Genomic DNA, 22,500 nt, shown 5'->3' with positions numbered 1-22,500 from the left:
GCTAAGAGTGAATTATCGAAACACGAACCTTCTCAAAAATGTCGCCAAGAAATTCGATAACAGGTCATTATAAAAATTAAGGAAAGAAGGAGGACAGTAATGAAGAATCATGTCTGAAATCCAAAATTCCAAAACAATTCAGTAATAAGAAAGAAGACAAACATCTAGTGATGTCCTCAATGTCAAAATAAATAAACGAATATAGCCCAAATTAATGGATTCATAATAGAGAGAAAACAAAATATCAATATTAAAACCAATTTAAATAATTACCTTCACACAAGATTCACTCAACATACTGTTATTCTCATTCGAAGCAATAGCAAGCAACCTCATCCACAACAACCTAAGAGCCTCTATACATGAGCTGCTCTCCACAAAGCGAAAGTGACAACCAACGCTTCCTTCTTAAGCAAACAGAAGTCATGAAAATAACCCCAATCGAGTGGGGGGAGATAGTCATGAGTCCCAGTGTTGCCAACTCACAGGCGGAGGCCTCAGGGGTCAGGGCCTCCTACGGCGGCGGTTTCAGGAAAGAGATGATTCAGAGAGAAGGGATCAGGTAACGCTGCAAACCTTCCTTCAGGGTGACCTGTCCTCGTCTTCGGGGAAAGATGACTAAACGATTTTATTGAACTTGAGGATACAGGTTTGTAAAGACTGAACGGCTTCATCAAACTTGAGGATACTGAGGACTGAGACAGTAAATGATTCATTTCATTAAGTAACTTGAGTAGGCCACGAGGGAAACAAAGGGGTTTCATGGAATTTGAGAATGCAGGAAAACGATGATCAATCGATTTCACGAAACTTAAAGATATACCGAATGATAATAAGCTTAAATTTGCCATTCATTCCTTAAGAGTGCATATTTACACTGAATTTATTATTATTATTATTATTATTATTTATTAATATTATTATTATATTATTATTATTATTATTATTGCGCAATTGCGCACATATTCTTAGTGAAGAGTAATTCGTCAAAACCCCAATATAGATTGTAAATAAATGTAAAGAAAGTCAATAACAATAAAAAAAACACCAAATAAAGAAAAGAAAATTAAACTATCATTTCAAGGAGAACGTGGACACACACACTATAATTGATTACATATATCTATATATCTATCTATATATATATATATATATGTGTGTGTAATATACTATATATATATCTATATATATATATATATATATATATATATATATATATATATATATATATAGACCATTCGTTCATCGAAAAGGACTTCAAATTACTTTTCTGTCACTGACGACAGATAAGGTTACGTGGGGAAGCACTTACACGAATCTTTAAAAAGTTTCTGGAGAATCTTTTAAAACCGGAAGTTTATATTATAGAATATATATACATACGATTACGAAATAAACATGGCAAAAGGAACATTAGAACTTTAAGAAACGGAAATAATAATAAACAAAAGAAAAATGAATCATAAAAAAAGAAAAAAAAATTGATTTCATAAAAACGAAAAAGTAAGTTTTCGAAAACAAACACGGCAAAACTGCAGATATAGACAGTGAAAACTGCTGGTAAGAGGAATGACCGAAAATACGAGTTAAGATTTGCAATGCCAGCCTCAAATTCAATCCGAGACTGGAACAGAGGACACATGACAAAGAGAGTAACGGCCAAGACGAGGAATATGAGTGGGGAGAGAGAGAGGAAAGGAGAAAAAAACTGCAAGAAAAGAGAGAGAGAGAGAGAATAAGTGAACCCAAAAGGCCTCACCTTAACTTCAAGACGAAAAGGGGGTTTACAATGTGGGCGGGCTTGAAGGACTGCCAGTCCCCACCCACTGTTGTTCTATGCTAATGCTGTTTGGTGTAGATAAAATTAAGATTGCCGGAATATATAAATAAGAGAAGAGACGACTAGAGGCGGTAAGGTTGAATGCCAGGTCAGCCTCATAAAACAGAAAATCAAACAAAAATCTCACAAAAACCGCGGTGAATGATTTACATCTTATTAGGAAACTGGGAAACTGACGAAGGGACAAACTCTTTCAGGATTCTGAATGCTGCCATCATCATCTTTTCTTCTGCTACGAGAGGGTCAGGGCAACGGCCAGTAATCACAGTCATGTGTGCTACTCACTTCCTTCTCTCCTTTTTTATAGGAAAAGGCGACATTTTACCGTCGTACATTTTGATGAATGCTGAACAGAATGAGCAGCTGATCAGGATTAGCGTCAGTGGTATCGGGTGAGGATATTTACCATCAATTCAGTATACATGCATACACACACACACACACACACACACACACACACACATATATATATATTATATATATATATATATTAAGTATATATATAATTCTAAATTCCATTAGCTTTCTTTGTGTTCTTATCTGACACACCCATTTTCGTAATAATATCATCTGATGGTTTTCCAGTTCCTTGATCCACGTAATCTAATGCTGTAAAGAAATTTCACTGAGATCTTTTGGGGAATTCCAGTCATTCAAACGTAACATGTGGCAACTGCCATTTATCTTGCACCCAAACCAAATCCATTACGAGATTCTATAAAGAAAAAATACAGTGGCTAAAAGAAGATTGTTAGAGAGAGAGAGAGAGAGAAGAGAGAGAGAGAGAGAGAGAGAGAGAATCTTTAATGAAATTTATCCTGCACCCTCTTCCAACAGGCAAGCAAGCAATCAAGCATTCAAAAGACAGCAGAAACTCACACTTCCGAGCCGGCGACCTGTCATTGCGGAGAAAGCCAAGACTCCAGATCGAGTAGACTAAAAATGGGTTGATGGATTGATTCTCTCATAAAAAGTGAACGGTGATATATAAAGAATCTAAATCTAAAAGGGTGATTTCGGCCTGATGACTACAGTTTAATAAGCCAAAGCATGACATAAGATAAAGTTAAGACAGGACACAGAACCCAAAAGGAAAGTGGTGGGAAGGATAAAACATCCCAGATAACAGAAGGTTCACCTGAAGACTCTAAACAATGTCGCAGTGCAAGAATGAGAACAGAACATAAAGATGGCAACAAGCCATCGATGCATTTATCATCGGTACAAAGGATTCTAATTTGGATCCTTTTCAATTCTAGAAGGGACATTGTTTTCGTATAATTTTCACCATATGATAAACTCTTCTCATGGCAAAAATAAAAAAATATAGTGACAAATTTTATTTTCTAAGTCAGTAGTAATATCTTAAAACTGATCGCAATAGATTAATGTTGACGATAGCTTGGCATAAAAAAAGAAAAAAAATAACAGCAGCAGAAAGTACGCAACATCACTCGATATTCTTGAAGGGCATATCCTCTATAAATGAATGATGCACATGCTTTCAGCATATATCACGTTTACATAATTTACGAATAGCGAGGCTTTACAAACGTATCCTTTGTAACAAGGCCATTCAACAAAACGCATATTCATACCTCTATGAGTCTATGGAACACATCAAAGTTGAGGCAAACGATAATAACATCACGACAATAAAACACTAAAAGCCCCAGTAAAATGAAGAAAACTGCAGAAATTAATTAAAAAACGATCATCGGTAGAGAAACTCATGGAATCAGAATTCGACGTTAAAGGAGTTTGCACAACACATGGCCTGATGACGATCACTGACTTGATCTAAAATGGGTTAAGCTTACATATCCTACAAAGGCAGGCATACTTATACTTCAGGGAAATCATCGAGTAGTGTCTCATTTTGCCCACGACCTAAAAGATATATGAGGTGGCCATAGGAAAGTATCCTTCAGAATAAAAATTAATGCATCAGCTAATAAAGTGAGGTTTGCAAGATAGATCGAAGGTATTTTGTAACCCGTATAACATGACACTTTAAAAATATAAAAAAATAATTGAAATTTAAAGCAGTTTACAAGGAACTAAAACGTCTCAGTATTAAAAAAAAAAAGTTAAAGAAGCAACCTCGAAGGTTAGTGAATAATATGCAAGTTTGTGTCAATTGTGAATGCCTTCACATCAGTTATAAAATATGCTTCAAGGGACCACATTCAGCAATCAACACAAAAAAAAAAAAAAAAAAAAAACACACACACACTCTTTGCTAGTGAGGTGGGCGAAATCAATAACAGATGTATCATGCATATGATCTCTGTATGCAACTGACGGGATAATTTTACCGAAATATTTTACAATCACAATAACAGGTTGGAGACCGCTTACACTTCTAAAACAATGTACTCGTATATGACAAATTATGCGATGATGATGACAAAAGTAAGTAGTCTTGGAATTTCATATATTAGAGAGGGTTTATGGATATTATGATGGCATGAGTGTGATTTATACCATCAGAGAAATCAATTTTAAATTATATAAAAGAATAGCGCAAAGTCCTCCTTTTACCGTAAAGTTGTTACTTGAAGGTGACTTCTATTTATTCAGCTAATAAAGAAGTTCATTCCAAAGCATGCTTCAGTTAAATCATACATTGACCGTGAAACTCAAACAAAGTGAAAAGAAAAGGTAAAACGCTAAAATAACATGGACAAAATTAGAAAAAAAAAAAAAAAATTCTTGTTCAATCTCAGCCTGAGGAACATATGAAAAACTCGTTCTTTTAACACAAGACAAATATCAAGTATCAAGAAAAAAGGACTAACACCGAATACAACAATTGGGCTGAAGACATAAAAGCAATAAAATCCATTTAAGGGAAGCTAATCTACGCAAACACACAAACAAAAAACCCAGATAGAGGCGAATATGCAAACTTTTAATTAGTACGAAGCATCAGACAATAATGCACGACTAGGAGCAATCACAAAAGCAATTCAGAGAACGATGTAATTTCCACTCAATTTATGTGACTGGCTTCACACACGCGTAAAGAAGAGAGAGAGAGAGAGAGAGAGAGAGAGAGAGAGAGAGAGAGAGAGAGAGAGAAGAGGACTATAGGCATCTTTAAACATCCTGCATTTGTAGCAAAATTAAAGTTGCCAACGATCCGCTAGAATGACACCTCCTTATTGGTTGTATGTGACATTAATTTTGCACAATTAAAGAAAACATCAGCTATGGAGCAACTTTATGCGCAATATGCTAGAAGATGCGTTATCTCTCTTTCTCTTTTGATACACACACAAACACACACACATACACACACACTTGAGATGGTAATTCTCTTAGCATTGTAGTAGGTTTTCTGTGAATTTTAAATGTATGTTGGTTATTGAGATGAGTCTTTTTATTATGTTTTATGTGTATTTATCCTTTTTACAGCCGTGATGATAGGGCTGGACCCCGAAACGTCCCTCAATAAAGCTATGTTAAATTACCAGAAGACGTCTCCCTTGCTTCCTTGCGAACTACATACATACTATATATAGTATATATATATATATATATATATATAATATATATATATCACTATATTTATACTTACGCGCAATTTGTTAGAGGATATGGCCTACTCTTTTCATTCTGTTTTGTTTTGCTCTAGATCTGGATTTAATACATATAATTAAAAAACAATATTCTATCTCGAGTAATGAGCTAGTATTCGTCAACGGCAATAAAATGATGAATTCCAAAGAAAAAATGAGTTCGGGTTTTCCATAAGACAAGGCAATAAGAAATATCTTGGGGAAGAGCGTCACCAAAATCTAGACCATCCGAAGATGCACGGTTTCATGATAAAGAATGTGAGGTCCAAGTGAAAATCTGACAGATATTTTTAGTACAAAACATCTTATATATATATATACTATAACATTCTCAAATGAAAACTAATTTATTTCACATAGGAGAGAGAGAGAGAGAGAGATTTAATATTCTTATGAATACATCCAGGAAGGCAATGCTGGTTTCAGGCAACCTTTAATGCAAGTGAAAATCAAAGAAGCGTCAGAAAAAGCGTCTGATAAGATATAAAGAGAATGGTAAAGAAAGGAGGAGGAAGAAAAGGAGAAGGAGGTGGGCGTGGCCAACCTGTATTTGAGGAGAAGGGAGACAGAACAAGGGAGCACAGGTGTGGTTCGGAGAACTCTTGTCTTCTTCTCGCTCCGAAGCTGAGTCTGTTCACTCTCTCGGGTATTCGGATGGAAGGGAACGGGCGAGGAAGGGAGGCATGTGTGGGTAGGACAATGAGTGAATCGACTCTGGAGAGAGAGAGAGAGAGAGAGAGAGAGACTGGAGTGGGTGTGAGGAGTTGCCCAAGAAAGGCAATGCTGAAGCACATGTCCCTCCCTTGCCCTTCCTACCCACCCTGCCCGAGACACAAGAGCCCCAACCACCCATCCTCCAACCCCGCTCACAGAGGCTTAAACCCAAACCGACCTCCCAGAATCAATAGTGCACATCCAAATTCAACGTAATTCGCGTCTTCGAAATTGGGCATGGCTTCAGAAATAATCTACTTTATTGTTATGTTAGTCGATTCTTATCCATCGGTTTCGATAATATTATCAACCAGTACCTGTAAGACAGGTGCCACCAGATACGATTGGCTACAGCTATTGTTATTTTGTTTTCATCTTTATATAGCCTACTCATGATTAAATTCATAGCGAAACTCACCGTTATTAGTACAGACTTCTCTTGGTCATGTTTTCAGTGTATATAACATATACTACATGATATGTATGTACGTATGTACACTCCTATATCCCATAAAAAAAGTGACGATATATTTGGAGGACACAGGGATGGGTTAAAAATGCAGGCACCGTGTGATAAGGCCTTTGCGACAGAAAGCTGAATGACATTCCCATGATGCAATTCTGTGTACTTGAATATATCAGGAACTATGGGAAAGGGCCTTTAACCTAAGCTTACACAGGCTCAAGTCTCTCTCTCTCTCTCTCTCTCTCTCTCTCTCTCTCTCTCTCTCTCTCTCTCTCTTATATATATATATATATATATATATATATATATATATATATATATATATATATATATAAATAAAGGTTTTTTGCCAAAAAACCTTTATTTATACATAGCATCACGTTTTATATACTCAGTAAAGGGTCCGAATAGTACCGAAAGTACTCGGCCAACTCGTTTTTTCATTTTTTCCTTCGTGGCAAAAAAACCTTTATATATATATATATATATATATATATATATATATATATATATATATATATATATATATATATATATATATATATATATATATATATATATATATATATCGCCATAACAGTTAGTTGAAATTCATAACTATCAAATGAAACTTTCTCTATAAAAGCGTAACACAAGTAATTCAGAAGTGGTGTCCCAGAATTCTCAACGTATGAAAACAAGAAGGCAAAAAGAAAGATACTCTCTGCGTGAAGAGGCAAATGACTCCTTCAAAGCGCAACCACAATGATGGCCAATGACCAACTATAGCACAACACAGTAAACAGCATATAACTTCTTTCCAACTGCCGCATAAACGGTCAAGATTTTTAAATGAATGTATTAAGGAATGAGAAAGAAAATTACAAAAATGCAAATGGCACCTCAGATTCGCATTGCATCACAGAAATTTATCAGTCATATTGATTAATCCTGAAATTTAAATGTAAAGCTCAATGAATTTCTATAGAAAAGAATGAGCGTATTAATCCATGCATATATTAATGAATCCTTAAGTTATTAGTTTAATAATCCTGTAATGTTTCCTACATGATGCATAACAACCCTATCAAAGGTAATTACAAGAAAATGTTACAATAACTACTGAAATGGAAGGTACAAAGCCGGTTTCTTAAACTCCCTGGGTCTCATAAAATATAGCTAGGATGCTTGTAAGAAAGACATAAAAGGGAGACATAAACTGAGACATAACACCTTCGTATAGCTGTTAAGGCCAATGTCTTCGCTGTCCTCCCTCAACCCTTAGGAAAACAATTTTGCAAACGCCCTCACTTCTCTTTCAGTGGAGATGCGGAGATACGCCCTAACTCACAACCCTTTTTCTATTGGTCTGTATAGTTTAACTATTATCTGATGTTTCACAAAACACGCACATAAACATATATATATATATATATATATATTATATATATATATATATATATATATATATATGTGTGTGTGTGTGTGTGTGTATATATATCTATATAATATATATATATAGATATAGTATATATAATATATATATATATATATATCTATATATATATAATATATATATATATATATATATATATCTATATATATATCTATATATATCTATATCTATATATAGATATATATAATATCTATATATTAATATATATATCTATATATATAATATATATATATATATAATATACTATATATATATATATATATATATATATATATATATATGTGTGTGTGTGTATATATATTGCCCCGTGATGACGCAAAATGCCGACTTGAAGCTCTGCGACTCTTTTGTGCTTTAGATCATAGGCCTTGGCTTTACCTTCCACAATCCTCTACTCACCCCCAGCCGACATTCTCAAAGTTCTTATTCAAGGAGACCTGGATCTTCCAACACTTCTGGTTCCCAAGGGAGCCGGCCTGCCCCTGTCAAGGTTTATTTTTCCGGGACTGTTGAAAAGACATGTCCCAGCCATCTCCATCTGGCCTTCGTCTGTATCTCATCTACATGAGGAATTTCTGCCATTCCAATTAAGAATCATTCTTAAGTCTATCCTCCCATCTGACTCCCAATATTCTTAAAGCTTTTTTCTCAAATCTGGAAAATATTTTTGTTACAGTTTTATAGGAATGTCAGGATTCATATTCATATCTTTATATTAATAGAGATCGTACGAGACTTATGTATAATCTTACTTCCGTTCGCAATGTCAGCCTATTTGACTCCCAAATTCTATTCCGCCTGCCCACTGTTCCATTTGTCATTTTTGGTCTTTCAGTAAATTCTAATTCAAAAGAACCTGTATTGCATACCACTGCTCCTAAACATTTGAAAGATCCCAAATGGTCCTGTCTCCATTTAGTGTTACTCCACCCCTTTGTGCATACTCTGCCCTTATTACTATGGATTATCTTAGATTTATCTAGAGTTCCATCTTTCTAGATGATATGTTCCATTCTATTAAGCAAACTTTGTCAAACTAAAAGAACTTTATCTGCATAATTTATGTAAGTCAAATTTCTATCGTTATTTCAGATTAAACCATCTCTTCCATCTCCGATCTCTCTTTTTATTATAAAGTCAATAAAAGGAAAGAGCAAAGGTAAAATAACATTTTTATCAATAGATTATTTCAATTGGCATACCTTTTTAAATAGATAACGGTAAAAAAAAGAGCTTCAATTATATCTGTCTATAGACACTGCCAAATGCCTTCTCGTAATCAACGTAAGCAATCAGAAGGGGGAGTTTTCAATTCCGTACATTGTTTCACAATGTCTAAACACAAATATAATTTATGAAGGCTAGCTTGCTCATCTCTAAGCTTGTTTACCAATTGCTTTCTCTACTAGGCGAAAATGCAATGCCTCTATAGTTAACATATTGGGTCGGGCCATTTTCATTGAAACGTTGGCAATGAATTCCAGTTCCTCACCATCAGGGTTTGTTTCCTTATTCCAAATTTTGTGGTTGCTATGCGAGGTGTCATTCCATTTAAAAAAAAAAAAAAATCGTGCCTGCAGTGATTCTATCATTCCGTCTTGTTACTCCATATCACAGTCATACTTTTCAAGCAGACATATTTTCCTGATTTTACACCAGGGCTTATTGATTTTGCGTTCTCCTCATATATGGTTTCTAGCAATGCAAATCTATTTCGACATTCAGTTGCAAACCTTCTCGTGGACGTCTTCAAATAGTTTTATTGTACTAAACTTAAATATGCCGTCAATGTTGCAGTTTCGTTGGGTACTTTTAATTTCTGCTTTAGTGGAGCGATGATAAGTCGGTGATCATCGTCAACACCTGCTCCTTTAGACTCCTGACATTCTTCAGTGTTCTTTTCCTCTTGATTAATGGCTGTGACCTCTTTTTGTTTCTATGACTGCCATCTGGAGGTGTCAAAGTTTATTTTTGGATGACTTTTGTTGAAAAAAGTATCCCTAATTATCAAATTATCTGCAACACAAAAACCAATAAACTACCACCTATTTTCGTTCGCAGTCTATCCCAGGCTTCCTTCCCCTTTACATCTTCCATATCTTCATTGTTTCAATCAACTGCTGCCTTCGTATCACCAACAACAATTCTCATGTTTTTAACAACATTCAGAAGTTCTATATAAAACCCATCTTTTATTTCCTCAGAGTTCCTTCACTGGTACACAGCAAACTAACTCTCATATTACACTATTTTGATTTGTATATCTCGAGCATTAATCAGTCGCTCACTGCTCTCCATCTAGCTAGAATCTGTGTCGTATTTGGGGTTAAAAATATGCTAACGCCCTCTCTACCAGTTCGATCTGTTCTTCCTGGATAAATATACACAATTACCCCCATTCCAACACTTTTCCCATTCCTTTCCACCGTGATTAACACACTAGTAAGATGTCCATTTCATATTCTTGAATTCATTTTGTACCAGTTCTATCGTTCCAATTTTATTTAGGGTTCTTAAGTTGCAATTTCCTGTTTTCAGCCTATCCTTTGTATTTATCCGTCACGAGATTCTTAGCAACCCAGTAAGCTAAGACTGGGGGTCATTTATAAATTGTGTCTTTCCACTAACGCGGTAGAATCCATGTAAGATTAATTGGCTAAATACAGAAAGGAATCGCCAGTGCATTGTATCTTGCAGTACTTAGCTGACTAAGGTCAATGACCCATGCTGCGGTATATTGATTTTTAAGCAAAGTCATATGTCAAGCTTCTAAACGTCAAGTCGAGTCGACCAGACAAAGAAATCAAACCCTTAACCTTATCTATCATACTACTGTAAATGATTTCTGATGTTTATCTTGAGCAAGGTTCATTTCATTGCTTAGCGATAATAAAACCAATAATAATATTTTCACTGCTATCTAATACTGACTGATAGCCTTTTTCAGTACATGATTTTTCAAAACACTTAATATCTCTCTCTCTCTCTCTCTCTCTCTCTCTCTCTCTCTCTCTCTCTCTCTCTCTCTCTCTCTCTCTCTCTCTATGGATCATTTCCCTTGCAGTTGTGCGAGCCTCCTTTGAGAAGTTTTTTCCTTTACATTTTCTTGTTGAGCCAACGGGATTTGGTCCCGCTCCGGCCTTTATTCGCTTTCTTTTTCCTCTTCGGATTTTTTGCGTCTCTCCTTTCTAAAACCAGTTTTCTCTTTGTTCCTCATTTCTTGCCTTCTCCTCCACGTCCTACTCCTCCACGTCCTACTCCTCCTCCACTAGGATTCCTCCTCCTCCTCCTACACAATCTCCGCCAATTTTCTCTTCGTCGCCCGTTATCTTTTCACTTTGGATATTTCACATTCATTGGAGCTCCTTCAGGTCATGCGGATTCGCCTAAAGCCTACACTTTTATTTAGCAATGATAATAACAATAACAACATTCAAATAGAACTAGTCGATAAGCATTAGCGGTAACATTAAAGTAACATGCCACAGAAACAACTACAACACGCTTTCGTCAACATTTGTCACTAAATAACTTAATGCTGTTCGAACATTTACTCGGTAAGGATGCTTACCCGAGGAATTTAGGTCTAGGCCTCTCTCTCTCTCTCTCTCTCTCTCTCTCTCTTCTCTCCATACACACAGTATATGTATGTATAATGTTATGTTGTATGTATGATATGTATGTATGTATGGATATATATTATATATATATATATATATGTAATATATATATATTATATATATACACATACATACCCATACATTACATCATATATACATAATATACATATATATATATATATATATATATATATATATATATATACTATGTATATAACATATAAAATCTATTAGTCCTTTTTTATAACTTTGGACCGTATAAATGTTTGTTTGTACGGCTGCAGTAACCTTTTAACTTTCTGATTTTTGTACAAGTTTTGGACAAAGGAATAAAGAAAAATGGGAAGAAATCGATAGGTGAAGTGGTCATCGTGGTTATTACATATAAACACACACTAATATATATATATATATATATATATATATATATATATATATATATATATACATATATGTATATATATATATATATATATATATATATATATATATATATATATATATATATATATATTTATATGTCCGTGTATGTGTATTCATATTTGAAATAGCCACGGTGACCTCTTAAGCTCAAGAAACATCCATTTATGAAAATAATTTCCACATATTTACGCTTCAAAATATAAAAATCATCCACACGTTCGTGAACCCGCGGCTCGCCGCAACTTCGCCTTTCCGTGGAAATCTTTAAAAATTTGACGATTTTGTCACGTTCACAAAATATCTCAAGCGGAACGAGAGAGAGAGAGAGAGAGAGAGAGAGAGAGAGAGAAAGCCCTTACATAATGTAGGTTCAGAAAACTGTATTCTAATATAAGATTTATAATTTAGTAACAAACGAAAGTTGGCATACATCACATGAATATATGAATCACAAAGAACAGATAAATGCAAAATAACGACGAATCCAAAACAAAAGAGAGAGAGAGAGAGAGGAGAGAGAGAGAGAGAGAGAGAGAGAGAGAGAGAGAGAGAGCATATTTCATTTATGACTTCAACGCTGATCATGAACCGATCCAAAATCTCGTCTGTTTCTTGTAGATGACGTCAGTCTCGTGTTGTCACGGGCTTATTCTCCAGCATCCCGTAAGTTTTTCATTTGAGAAATAATGTTCAATTCCGAGTGGACAATGCGAGAGGGACAACGAGAGAAGTCCAGTATGTAGCGGGGGTTATCTGTCGTCGTGACAGAGGTGGGTTAAAAGAATAAAAGATCCACGAGCTGATGTCAGAAAGTCATCAAATATCTCAATATCTGAGGTTAAGGAATCAATGAAAGATAAGATACCACAGGGTCTTAACTTTGTCGTAAAAGATAAGAATTCAGTTGAGGGCTTACTACTTCAATTCTTTTATTTACGCACATAAGTACGAAAAAAATTAAGCAGTAAAAAAGAATGAGTTGTACTATAGTACAGAGCGATACAAATATGCCCCCGGACAGAGGCACATGCGCCTACGTACACACACACACACACACACACACACACAAACATTTGTAGGTACATATAACACAAAAATGTAGGTCAGGCATAACCATCATGAGTAGATTATATTATGGTTTCGAGATATTGCAAAAGCAATTCCTAGTTTTGGGTTTGCTGGATGCTCTGATATGGACATGGTTTTCCTAAGATATCCATCCAATAAGGTAAAGAAATGGCAAAGTAATACCTCAAACCACAGCAGTGCGAAATAGTAGTTCGGTAACAATCCAACAGTAATTTTATCTTCTGCCTAAAACGAATTTTGCAATAAACTGTTGATTGAAAATATTAACAACTGGAGAGAGAGAGAGAGAGAGAGAGAGAGAGAGAGAGAGAGAGAGAGAGAGAGAGCAATAGTATTGGGACTTGACATCTGCTTGATCCTGCTTGCTGTGGTTACACGAAAGGGAAATTATTCGGTGAAAAACCAAAATTTCTATATCCTGCGAAGCAAGCAGCTGGTTTCACTATCACCTGCGTTCTGCCTATTTAAATATGCTTTACCGGATACGAAGGAACAAGATTTTTGCTCTGTAAATGTCTTGTACCAACAGGATTCTGAAGTATATATCCTTAATGAAGATGATGTTGATTATAATTGTTATGTACAATACATCAGGGTTTCTCCCTCATATAGAAGACTGGGTAAACAGTATCCAAGAATCATAGCTATGTATGAGAACTGAGAATTGTCGCAACCTACCAGGGTACCGAAAATGCATCAGTGTTTCATATTTGATATTGCATTATTAGCAATTTTTAGAATTATCTATGTCTAATAAAAAATAAGAGCATAGAGATGTGCCACGCGTACATTCTGTAATATTAGCCTACTCATTGTAAGCCTAAAATTTCTACAAAGTAAGACTCAAAGCTCAAAACTGCTGATAATTATAAGCAGTGGCTCGTCAGTCTCACGCGCGCACACACACACACACACACACACACACACACACACACACACACACACACATATAAATATATATGTGATATATATATATATATATATATATATATATATATATATATATATATATATATATATATATATAACACATGACATTGTTTTGGGTGTATATATATATATATATATATATATATATACTATATATATACATATACATTTGTTTTGGGTGATTTCAATGCTAAAGTAGGTCAAAAGAAGAGAGAGGAATCAGCTGTAGGTAATTCGGAGTAGGCACAAGAAACGACAGAGGAGACATGCTTGTACAATTTGCTGAAAGAAACAAGCTAAAAATCATTAACACATTTTTTTATAAAAAGGAACATAGAAAATGGACATGGAGAAGCCCAAACGGAGAAACGAAAAACGAAATAGATTATATTTTCAGTAAAAAAGTTAATTTAGTTAAAGATGTAACAGTGTTAAACAAGTTAATGTCAAGCGACCATAGAATGGTGAGAAGCAAAATTTGTCTAGATCTAGGGAAAGAAAGAGAAAAACTAATTCTAAAAAAGAAAATAAACACTACAAATAATACTGGAAACAATACAAAATAGATACTCACAGCTTCATGAAGAAATGGAATCAAGTGAAGAAGAAGGAAGAGTAACTTATCAGAATTTGTATTGGAATCAGCACAAGAGATAGGTGGAAAAGTTCTTAAGCAAGATCAAGGAAAAGTATCAGAAAACACCAAAAACTTAATAAAGAAACGATTGGAAGTGAAGGTAAAATCCAAGAGAGATGAAATAGAACTAGTAGAACTATCCAGAACAATAAACAAACTAAAAACCCAAGACATTGGTAAACTTAATCACACCAAAATTGAAAAACACTAAAGAGGGGAAGAAGCATCAAGTTGATGAAAAGAAGACTTGGAACAGGGCGCCAATAGATATTTGCATTAACGGATGATAATGGAAATATTATCAACAAAAGAGATGGAGTGATAAAAATTGTTGAGATTTCTTTAGTGCTGTACAATAGTGATATAGGAAATAACTTTGTCAATGGAAATAATGAAACACCTGAGCCGGTAATAAAAATAACAGTAGGAGAAGTAAAGAAAGCATTAAAAGGCATGGAAAGAAACAAAGCAGCACAAGAAGATGGCCTATCAACTGATTTGATAATTGTTGGAGGAGATTTCATGATAGTAAAACTCGCTGAACTTTACACAAAATGTTTGCAAGAATGTTCTATATCTACAGCTTGGAAAAACTTTATCATTATATTAATTCCCAAAAAGGGAGACACAAAAGACCTGAAAAATTACCGCCCAATAAGTTTACTCTCAGTAATATATAAAATATTACAAAGATCATATTAGGCCGAATAGAAAGACAGCTAAACTTTGATCAACCAAGAGAGGAGGCAGGTTTTAGAAGCGGGCATTCAACAAATGACCATATCCGTGTAATTAACCAGCTAAGGGAAAAATCAACAGAATGTGGCAAACCATTATGTATGGGATTTGTAGACTATGAGAAAGCTTTTGATTCTGTCAAAACTTCAGCAGTAATGGAAGCCCTTCAAAAGCAAGGAACAGATGAGTCTTATGTTAGAACACTTGAAGATGTCTATACGGGTAGTACAGCAATCCTAAAACTAAATAAAAACAGTGACAAATTTCCGATTGAGAAAGGAATTAGACAGGGAGAGTCCATTTTTCCTAAATTATTCACAGTGTCCCTAGAAGAAGTTTTTAAGAATTTAGATTGGGATAATGTAGGAATTAACATTAATGGGGAATACCTTAACAACTAAAGATTTCCAGATGACATACGTAGTTCTACTCAGTGAATCAGGGGAGGAATTACAAAAGATGATAGAAGATTTGAATAGAGAAAGCAGAAATGTAGGACTGAAAATGAATATGAGTAAAACTAAGATAATGTTCAATGAAAATGCACAGACAACAAATAAGAGTTATGGATGAATATACGTATTTAGGATAGACAGTAAGTGTTTCCCCAGGACATGAGACCGAAATTAAAAGGATAAGTATGGGATGGAGAGTTTTTGGTAAACAAAAGTAAAATGCCACTTTCTCTAAAAAGAAAAGTATTTAATCAGATGGTCCTACTAGTGTCAACTTATGCATCAGGAACATAAGAGCTATAGAAAGAGGAAAGAATAATGATGGGAATAACTACTAAGAGACAGAGCAACATGGATAAGAGAGCAAACTAAAGTAGAGGATATTCTAACAACAAGTAAGAAAAAGAAATGGGTGTGGACAGGTCATATAATGAGAATGTCAGATAATAGATGGACGAAAAGAATAACCGAATGAGTCCCTAGAGATTGCAAACGAAGCAGGGGAAAGAAGAGAAGACGATGGATTGACAAGCTAAGAAAATGTGCGGGTATAGAATGGCATAGAAAGATCATAAACAGAAGGGAGTGGAAGGACGTGTCTGAGACCTTTGTCCTACAGTGGACTAACAACAGCTGATAATGATGATGATATAAAGTGTGTATGTACGAGTATGTATGTATAAACATAGTATATGGCAACCAAAGTGCAAATTGCCATTGAAGTGATTGGTTCCGCAGCAGTATAATTACAAGATGTTAATTTGGTCCCTAACAACATCGTCGAATCTGCATTAATACAGCTAATAGATGAATATAATATTAATCTCAGTCCGGGTCTATTTACTCTTATGATCCAACACAACTGTTTTTCAACTGAAGAGCAACCTCAAATGTTATAACCTTTTTATGTACTAAAATAGTTTTATATACATAAATATGGACTTAAAGTTTGTCAGATCGTAGGCCATGTCGAGATTAACATCGCCCATGTCCGTGTTAAAATGACACGCCTATAACATGTAGATACCGCAACATGGAATGGGTTATCACCTCCATCCTGCTGTACAACATATAAGGTTCGTTCCTTTAATGCCACGGCACGTGATCTAACTATATCAACAAATTCATATGTATACGTACGCAAGTGCGTTTTATTTTCATAAGTTCGTAAAGTTCATGGAAATACGAATTACCCTTCATAATGTTATATCAAATCGTTTTAAAATGACCGGAAACACATCTCTCTCTCTCGCTCTATATAACTTTATATATAACCATAGGTACACACACATATATATATATAAATTATATATATATAATATATTATATATATATATATATGTGTGTGTGTGTGTGTGTGTGTGTGTATGTGTATATATACTATATATATATATATATATATATATATATAATATATATATATAAACAATCGAGAAATCGACAAATTTATGACTATTAAAAAATAAGATAATATTAAAGATAGTTATAACATTAAAACTGTAATTACTACCTTCCATACTATGTTTACTAGATCTAAGTTGACGTGCAGAGCTGTGAACACAGGACCTAGAGAAAAAAGTGTAATATCGTCGAAAACTTCCAATCTGAATTTAATCTCTCAACCACGCAGCTGCATCTCATCACCAGCAGCCAAATCATTTCATCCAATTTAGAACCCACTTCATACACATTCATATGAATGCTTTATTAGCATTAAATGAATATCAACAACCAAAGAGAATTACTTTCTTCACTCAGTTTAATTAAAACTTCCCATTCGCGGAAAAACAACATAACTAGCATTGGAAAAACAATTCCTAAGATTGCATGATAGTAAAAAAAAAAACTATTTACGCGTGAACTTGTAAACAAGTATTTTGTATTCAGTGTTTTTTAAACAGGTACATGATTATATAAATAACCCCACCTATCGCCTGTTTACGTCACCCAATTACATACTCGCTGACAGTTCTTACATTTCTGTTTACATGAAACAAAGCAAATGTGCCAATGAATACATTCAAAGGCAACAAGAGAGTAATGAAAAAGGAATCCACACAGCTTCAGTTGAACTTGGCACCACTGCTACTGTACCTCCGAGTCTCGTGACCAAGTAACGCGGCCGCTTAAACCGCACGAGATGAAATTCAGGAAGGCAATACGTGCAATGAGAAGCCACTATAAACTACCGGAGGAAGAACACCGAAAGTAGCCACAGCATCATGGCAACTGAATTTCAGCAAGAGCAGGAACAAGTACATAAGTGCAGATATCTATACAGGTAAATTTGCGCGAAAAGGGAATAAATTTTTTAGGAGATAGGTGATAGCACGTGGTAGTATACATACTCGTACCGAATGTTTAACAGATATTTATTTATATAAATTTGGAGTTGAAGCATTTTGGGGTGAATCTGCTTTCTCCGTGACCTCCACCGTAGCTGTGCCCACTACTATCGCCTAGCTGCCATGCACATGATGCACTGCTTAAGCTAATAGATGGGCTGTGGAATCTCACAGAACGTGCCTGAGGCGCTCCGCATCCCCAGGCAATCCGACCCTGATCTCTCAATCGTAGTTTATACTTGCATACATGCGCACATACATACACAATTACCCACATTCACAAACATACATACACACACACACACACACACACACATATATATATATATATATATCCTATATATATATATATATATATATATATATATATATATATATATATATCTATATATATATATATATATATATATATATATATATAGTCACACATTGCCTCAGGTGAAAAATAAGAGACGGGATGTAGGTCTTGACTGGTTTTGACTTAATTTCCAAGCCACTGACGAAGGACTGATACATAGAATTAGAAGTCACAAATATGCTATATACTACAGAGACAGTACTGACGAACATAGGCAACCGTTTGAGATTGCAGATCCACCACGAGCGGGTAGGAGGTAGGAGTGGCCTTCAAAACTCATTTGGCTAAAAATCACAATACACTCTCATGGGACAATCCCGATAAACGTACCTACCGACCATAGGAGATCCACACTTGACAGGTGTCAGGGAGGCGGGGTTGGAAATCTCATTAGCACTACTGCCGCCTTGCTATGTTTACAAATTTGATAATCCTATTTCCATACATCTCTACTTCCTATCTTAAAATCTAAACAATTTACAAAATTCTTTTGATATTAAAGGATCAAGTTTATACATCCCTTGACTGATATTCTTTATTAAAATCAATCAATACTTCTTCGTATGAGGGAATCCAAAACGTGTAGGCATCCATCATTTTCCATTTCCATAGTAAATTTGGTGGTATTGATTTAACTAGGCAAAAAAGTTATTTTACATCTTCGTTCGCTGGCTATACACAAAATAATTCGTGAACATATCTGACCCATACTACATTGCGTGGAATTGGGTTGTTTAATATTTTCTTTTCAAAAAATTTCATACACAAGTTACTTAACACTGGGGAGAGATGGTTTCCCATCGTCATACCAAAATTTTGTATGAAAATCTACCATTAAATTCAAATTTACATTCTTTCACACCTAATTCAGTCAGTTCAATTAAAGTGCTTTTAGAAAATGGGATAAACCGCTATGTGTTCTCCCGTAATTCTGTCAGAAACTTCCAGCAGATCATCATTTGGTGGTTCTGATAATGTGATACTACATTAAAACTCACAAAGCTTAGATTCACTAATCTGTATACTATTTAGTCTATTTATCAAGTCCGGAAATAGGATTATAATATATGTAGACAGAGGGGGCAGCAGTGCTAATGAGACTTCCAATCCCGTCTCCTTGACCTGTCAGGTGTGGATCTCTAGTCTCCTATGGTCGGCACTTTTATCAGTAATGTTCCTTGAGAGTATATTATGATTTTCAGTCAAACAGCCCTTGAAATAAAGTTGGAAACTGCTCAGGACCTACACTCCGTCTCTTGTTTTTCACCTGTGGTAATATGTGACTAATGAATAAAGATCACGTAATAAAGTTATTATAATCACACACACACACACAGGTATATGTATAATCTATGGTCATTTTTACAAAATACATATGTAAATGCAATAGCCACAATGCCCCCTCAACTTCTCGAATTCTTTGCTCTTTTTTTGGACAAGCTTGTCACTACAAAGCCTGTAGATCCAACTTCAAAGAAATATGAAAGAAATCATGATGTCCGATAGCGGGAAACGAACCCGCAATACCATAATCACGACGAGGTGACCTCGTCGTGATTATGGTATTGCTTGCATAATTTTATGAAGCTTAAAAGTTGCCTGAAAACTTAAACTATGCTTCTAACACTTTTCTTTTTACCTGTTTGACTGCTTATATTAGTTGTTATTGACAAATAACGATGTCAAACAGTACTATAATTAGGATTAGGGATGGCCATGAAATGTATAGAAAATGTAATTTTTCTCCATCATAACATAAAAGATATTTTCATGGTAGAAAATTCTTGTCAGTAATACATTGAGTGATGGTCAAAAATAATGTCAAGTAAACATTACTGAAACAAATAGAAAAATTATAATTCCGAACTTCAAAACACACTAAAAAAAACTGATGGCAGAAAAGCATTTTCAATACCAGATGCATTGTCCTTTAAATACTCATCAGCAGGCGATCTAAACCTATTAGGTAATCTGAACCAAAAGGTTCTTTGTGTATGAACTCTACGGTATCATACTGCCACCATTCCCATCAAATAAAGAAAACGGTTTCACGGTACAGCAAAAAAGAAAAAATTGAAGGGGTACTCACATTTGTTTGTGGCAGACTAGACACACCCAGTCGCGGCCATTGACGCTATACTCTCGACACTGTTTGCACACCTTCTGCCGGCAAGCTCGACAAGGTGCACCTCTGTTAATGATAAACCCCAATTCCACCCTGCAGCGCCCACACGCCCGGTCACCAAAACTTTCTTCATCGTCTGTTCTGATGGCACCTCGTCGCCTCAGGAACGAGAGCTCTGACTTCAGCCGACTGAAAAAAAAGAGAGAAAATCCTTTATAGAAAATTACACTAAAACAGAAAACTTGACATGAATAACATAACCAGTCTGGTTGCTCGTAACACGATCAACGCACCTTCATTTATTTCATACGGTCAATGGATACATATGCAAGGAAGTGAAGTGTGGTGGAATGCGACTGAAGGATGAGCTGAATTGCTTGCTGTTTTATGCGACTTGAGGAGAGTTGAAAGAGCGAGAAGTATGGAGATAGGCAGGAAGCTGTAAAAAGGCTGGCAGAGTTGCAAGGATGGATCATGACGATTTGAGATGGTCCAGTCGAGTGGAATGATGAGTGCATATTTCGGAATTTTAGGTGGAAGAAAATAAAAGGAGTGCAGGATAAATGATGAACGAAAGGGTATTGAAATGGGAGGGCGTGTGACTGATTGTACGACTGAGAAAAATGGAGCTAAAATGTGTACTGAGCAGGGATGGCTGGGGGCGGGCGGGGCTGGGTGGGGGGTTATCCCCCTATGTTCCTAACTGAGTTGGTCAAAACCTGACTGAGTTGGACCGTCAAAAATGGCCAACGCTAATATTTTGTTGAATGAATGCCCACTGGATACAAGTGCCCGGTCTGTGCTTTTTTCAACTAATGAAAATATCATTATTTAGATTTAATTTTAATTTCATTGTATGAATCCTAACTTATTCTATTAATGCTGATGCTAAACAATTTGTATCGTGAAAGCAGAATGGTAAGGCAAAAGTATTGTATTATTTTTCTTTTTGTCAGAGACTCAGATGTCATAACGTTATCCATTCATCCTACGCATACATAACTATTTTCAATTTTGTAATCAATATCCTGTGATCAATAAAAATGACTTTATGTTTAATATGTGTTTTCTTTTAGTTATTTACAATGCCAAACAGTACATAGCAGGTCAAACATTACTAGTTGGTCAAATTTGCCGCCCCCCCCCCCCAACAAAAAAAAAAAAAAAAAAAAAACATACCCTTGGAGCCATCCCTGAAACTGAGTCTGATGAGCTTTTGAGGATTTTTTTTTTTTTTTGTCTAGGTATCTAGGTATATGAAATGGTGAATGCAGTGGAGGTCTGTGAGAGAAGAGAGATGAGAGAGAGAGAGAGAGAGAGATAGAGAGAGAGAGAGGAGAGAGAGAGAGAGAGAGAGAGAGCATGCCATGCATAAAAATTGATAAAGAACACAACGACCGCAGACTAACTGGATAGAGGGAAGAACAAGAATGCGCCAAGAAAAGAAGACGGCTATTTTTCATAGATGATGCAACCCTCGTCTTCTTAACACATCTTTGAAAATGTGATAAAAGATCAATAAATAAATAAAACAAAATAGTGTTTAACTGTACTCTACAATGAAATTCAAATGCAAAAGATTAAACCATGATATATAAATAGAACAGTTTAACAACAATACATGTGATCTTCAAACTTTATATCCATGAATCCTATTTTAAAAACCACAACTTGACTACACTGAAATGTCTTGATAAGAAACGCCCACAGACACATCTCATTACATGTCTTCCTATTATAA

The 22,500-nt window shown here is 35.2% G+C and overlaps 1 protein-coding gene across 1 annotated transcript in view; it reads right to left on the bottom strand.

Moving 5' to 3' along the window:
• LOC135196938 (uncharacterized) overlaps nucleotides 1–22,500 on the bottom strand; it is a 504,945-nt gene that overhangs the window by 294,956 nt on the left and 187,489 nt on the right. Inside the window, 1 exon segment of the mRNA XM_064223780.1 lies at nucleotides 20,724–20,948. Within this exon segment, the coding sequence (XP_064079850.1) occupies nucleotides 20,724–20,948 (225 nt within the window).

Source organism: Macrobrachium nipponense, chromosome 18 (genome assembly GCF_015104395.2).
Source record: "Macrobrachium nipponense isolate FS-2020 chromosome 18, ASM1510439v2, whole genome shotgun sequence".
Classification (NCBI taxonomy): domain Eukaryota; kingdom Metazoa; phylum Arthropoda; class Malacostraca; order Decapoda; family Palaemonidae; genus Macrobrachium; species Macrobrachium nipponense.
This window is presented reverse-complemented; position numbering and strand designations above follow the sequence as displayed.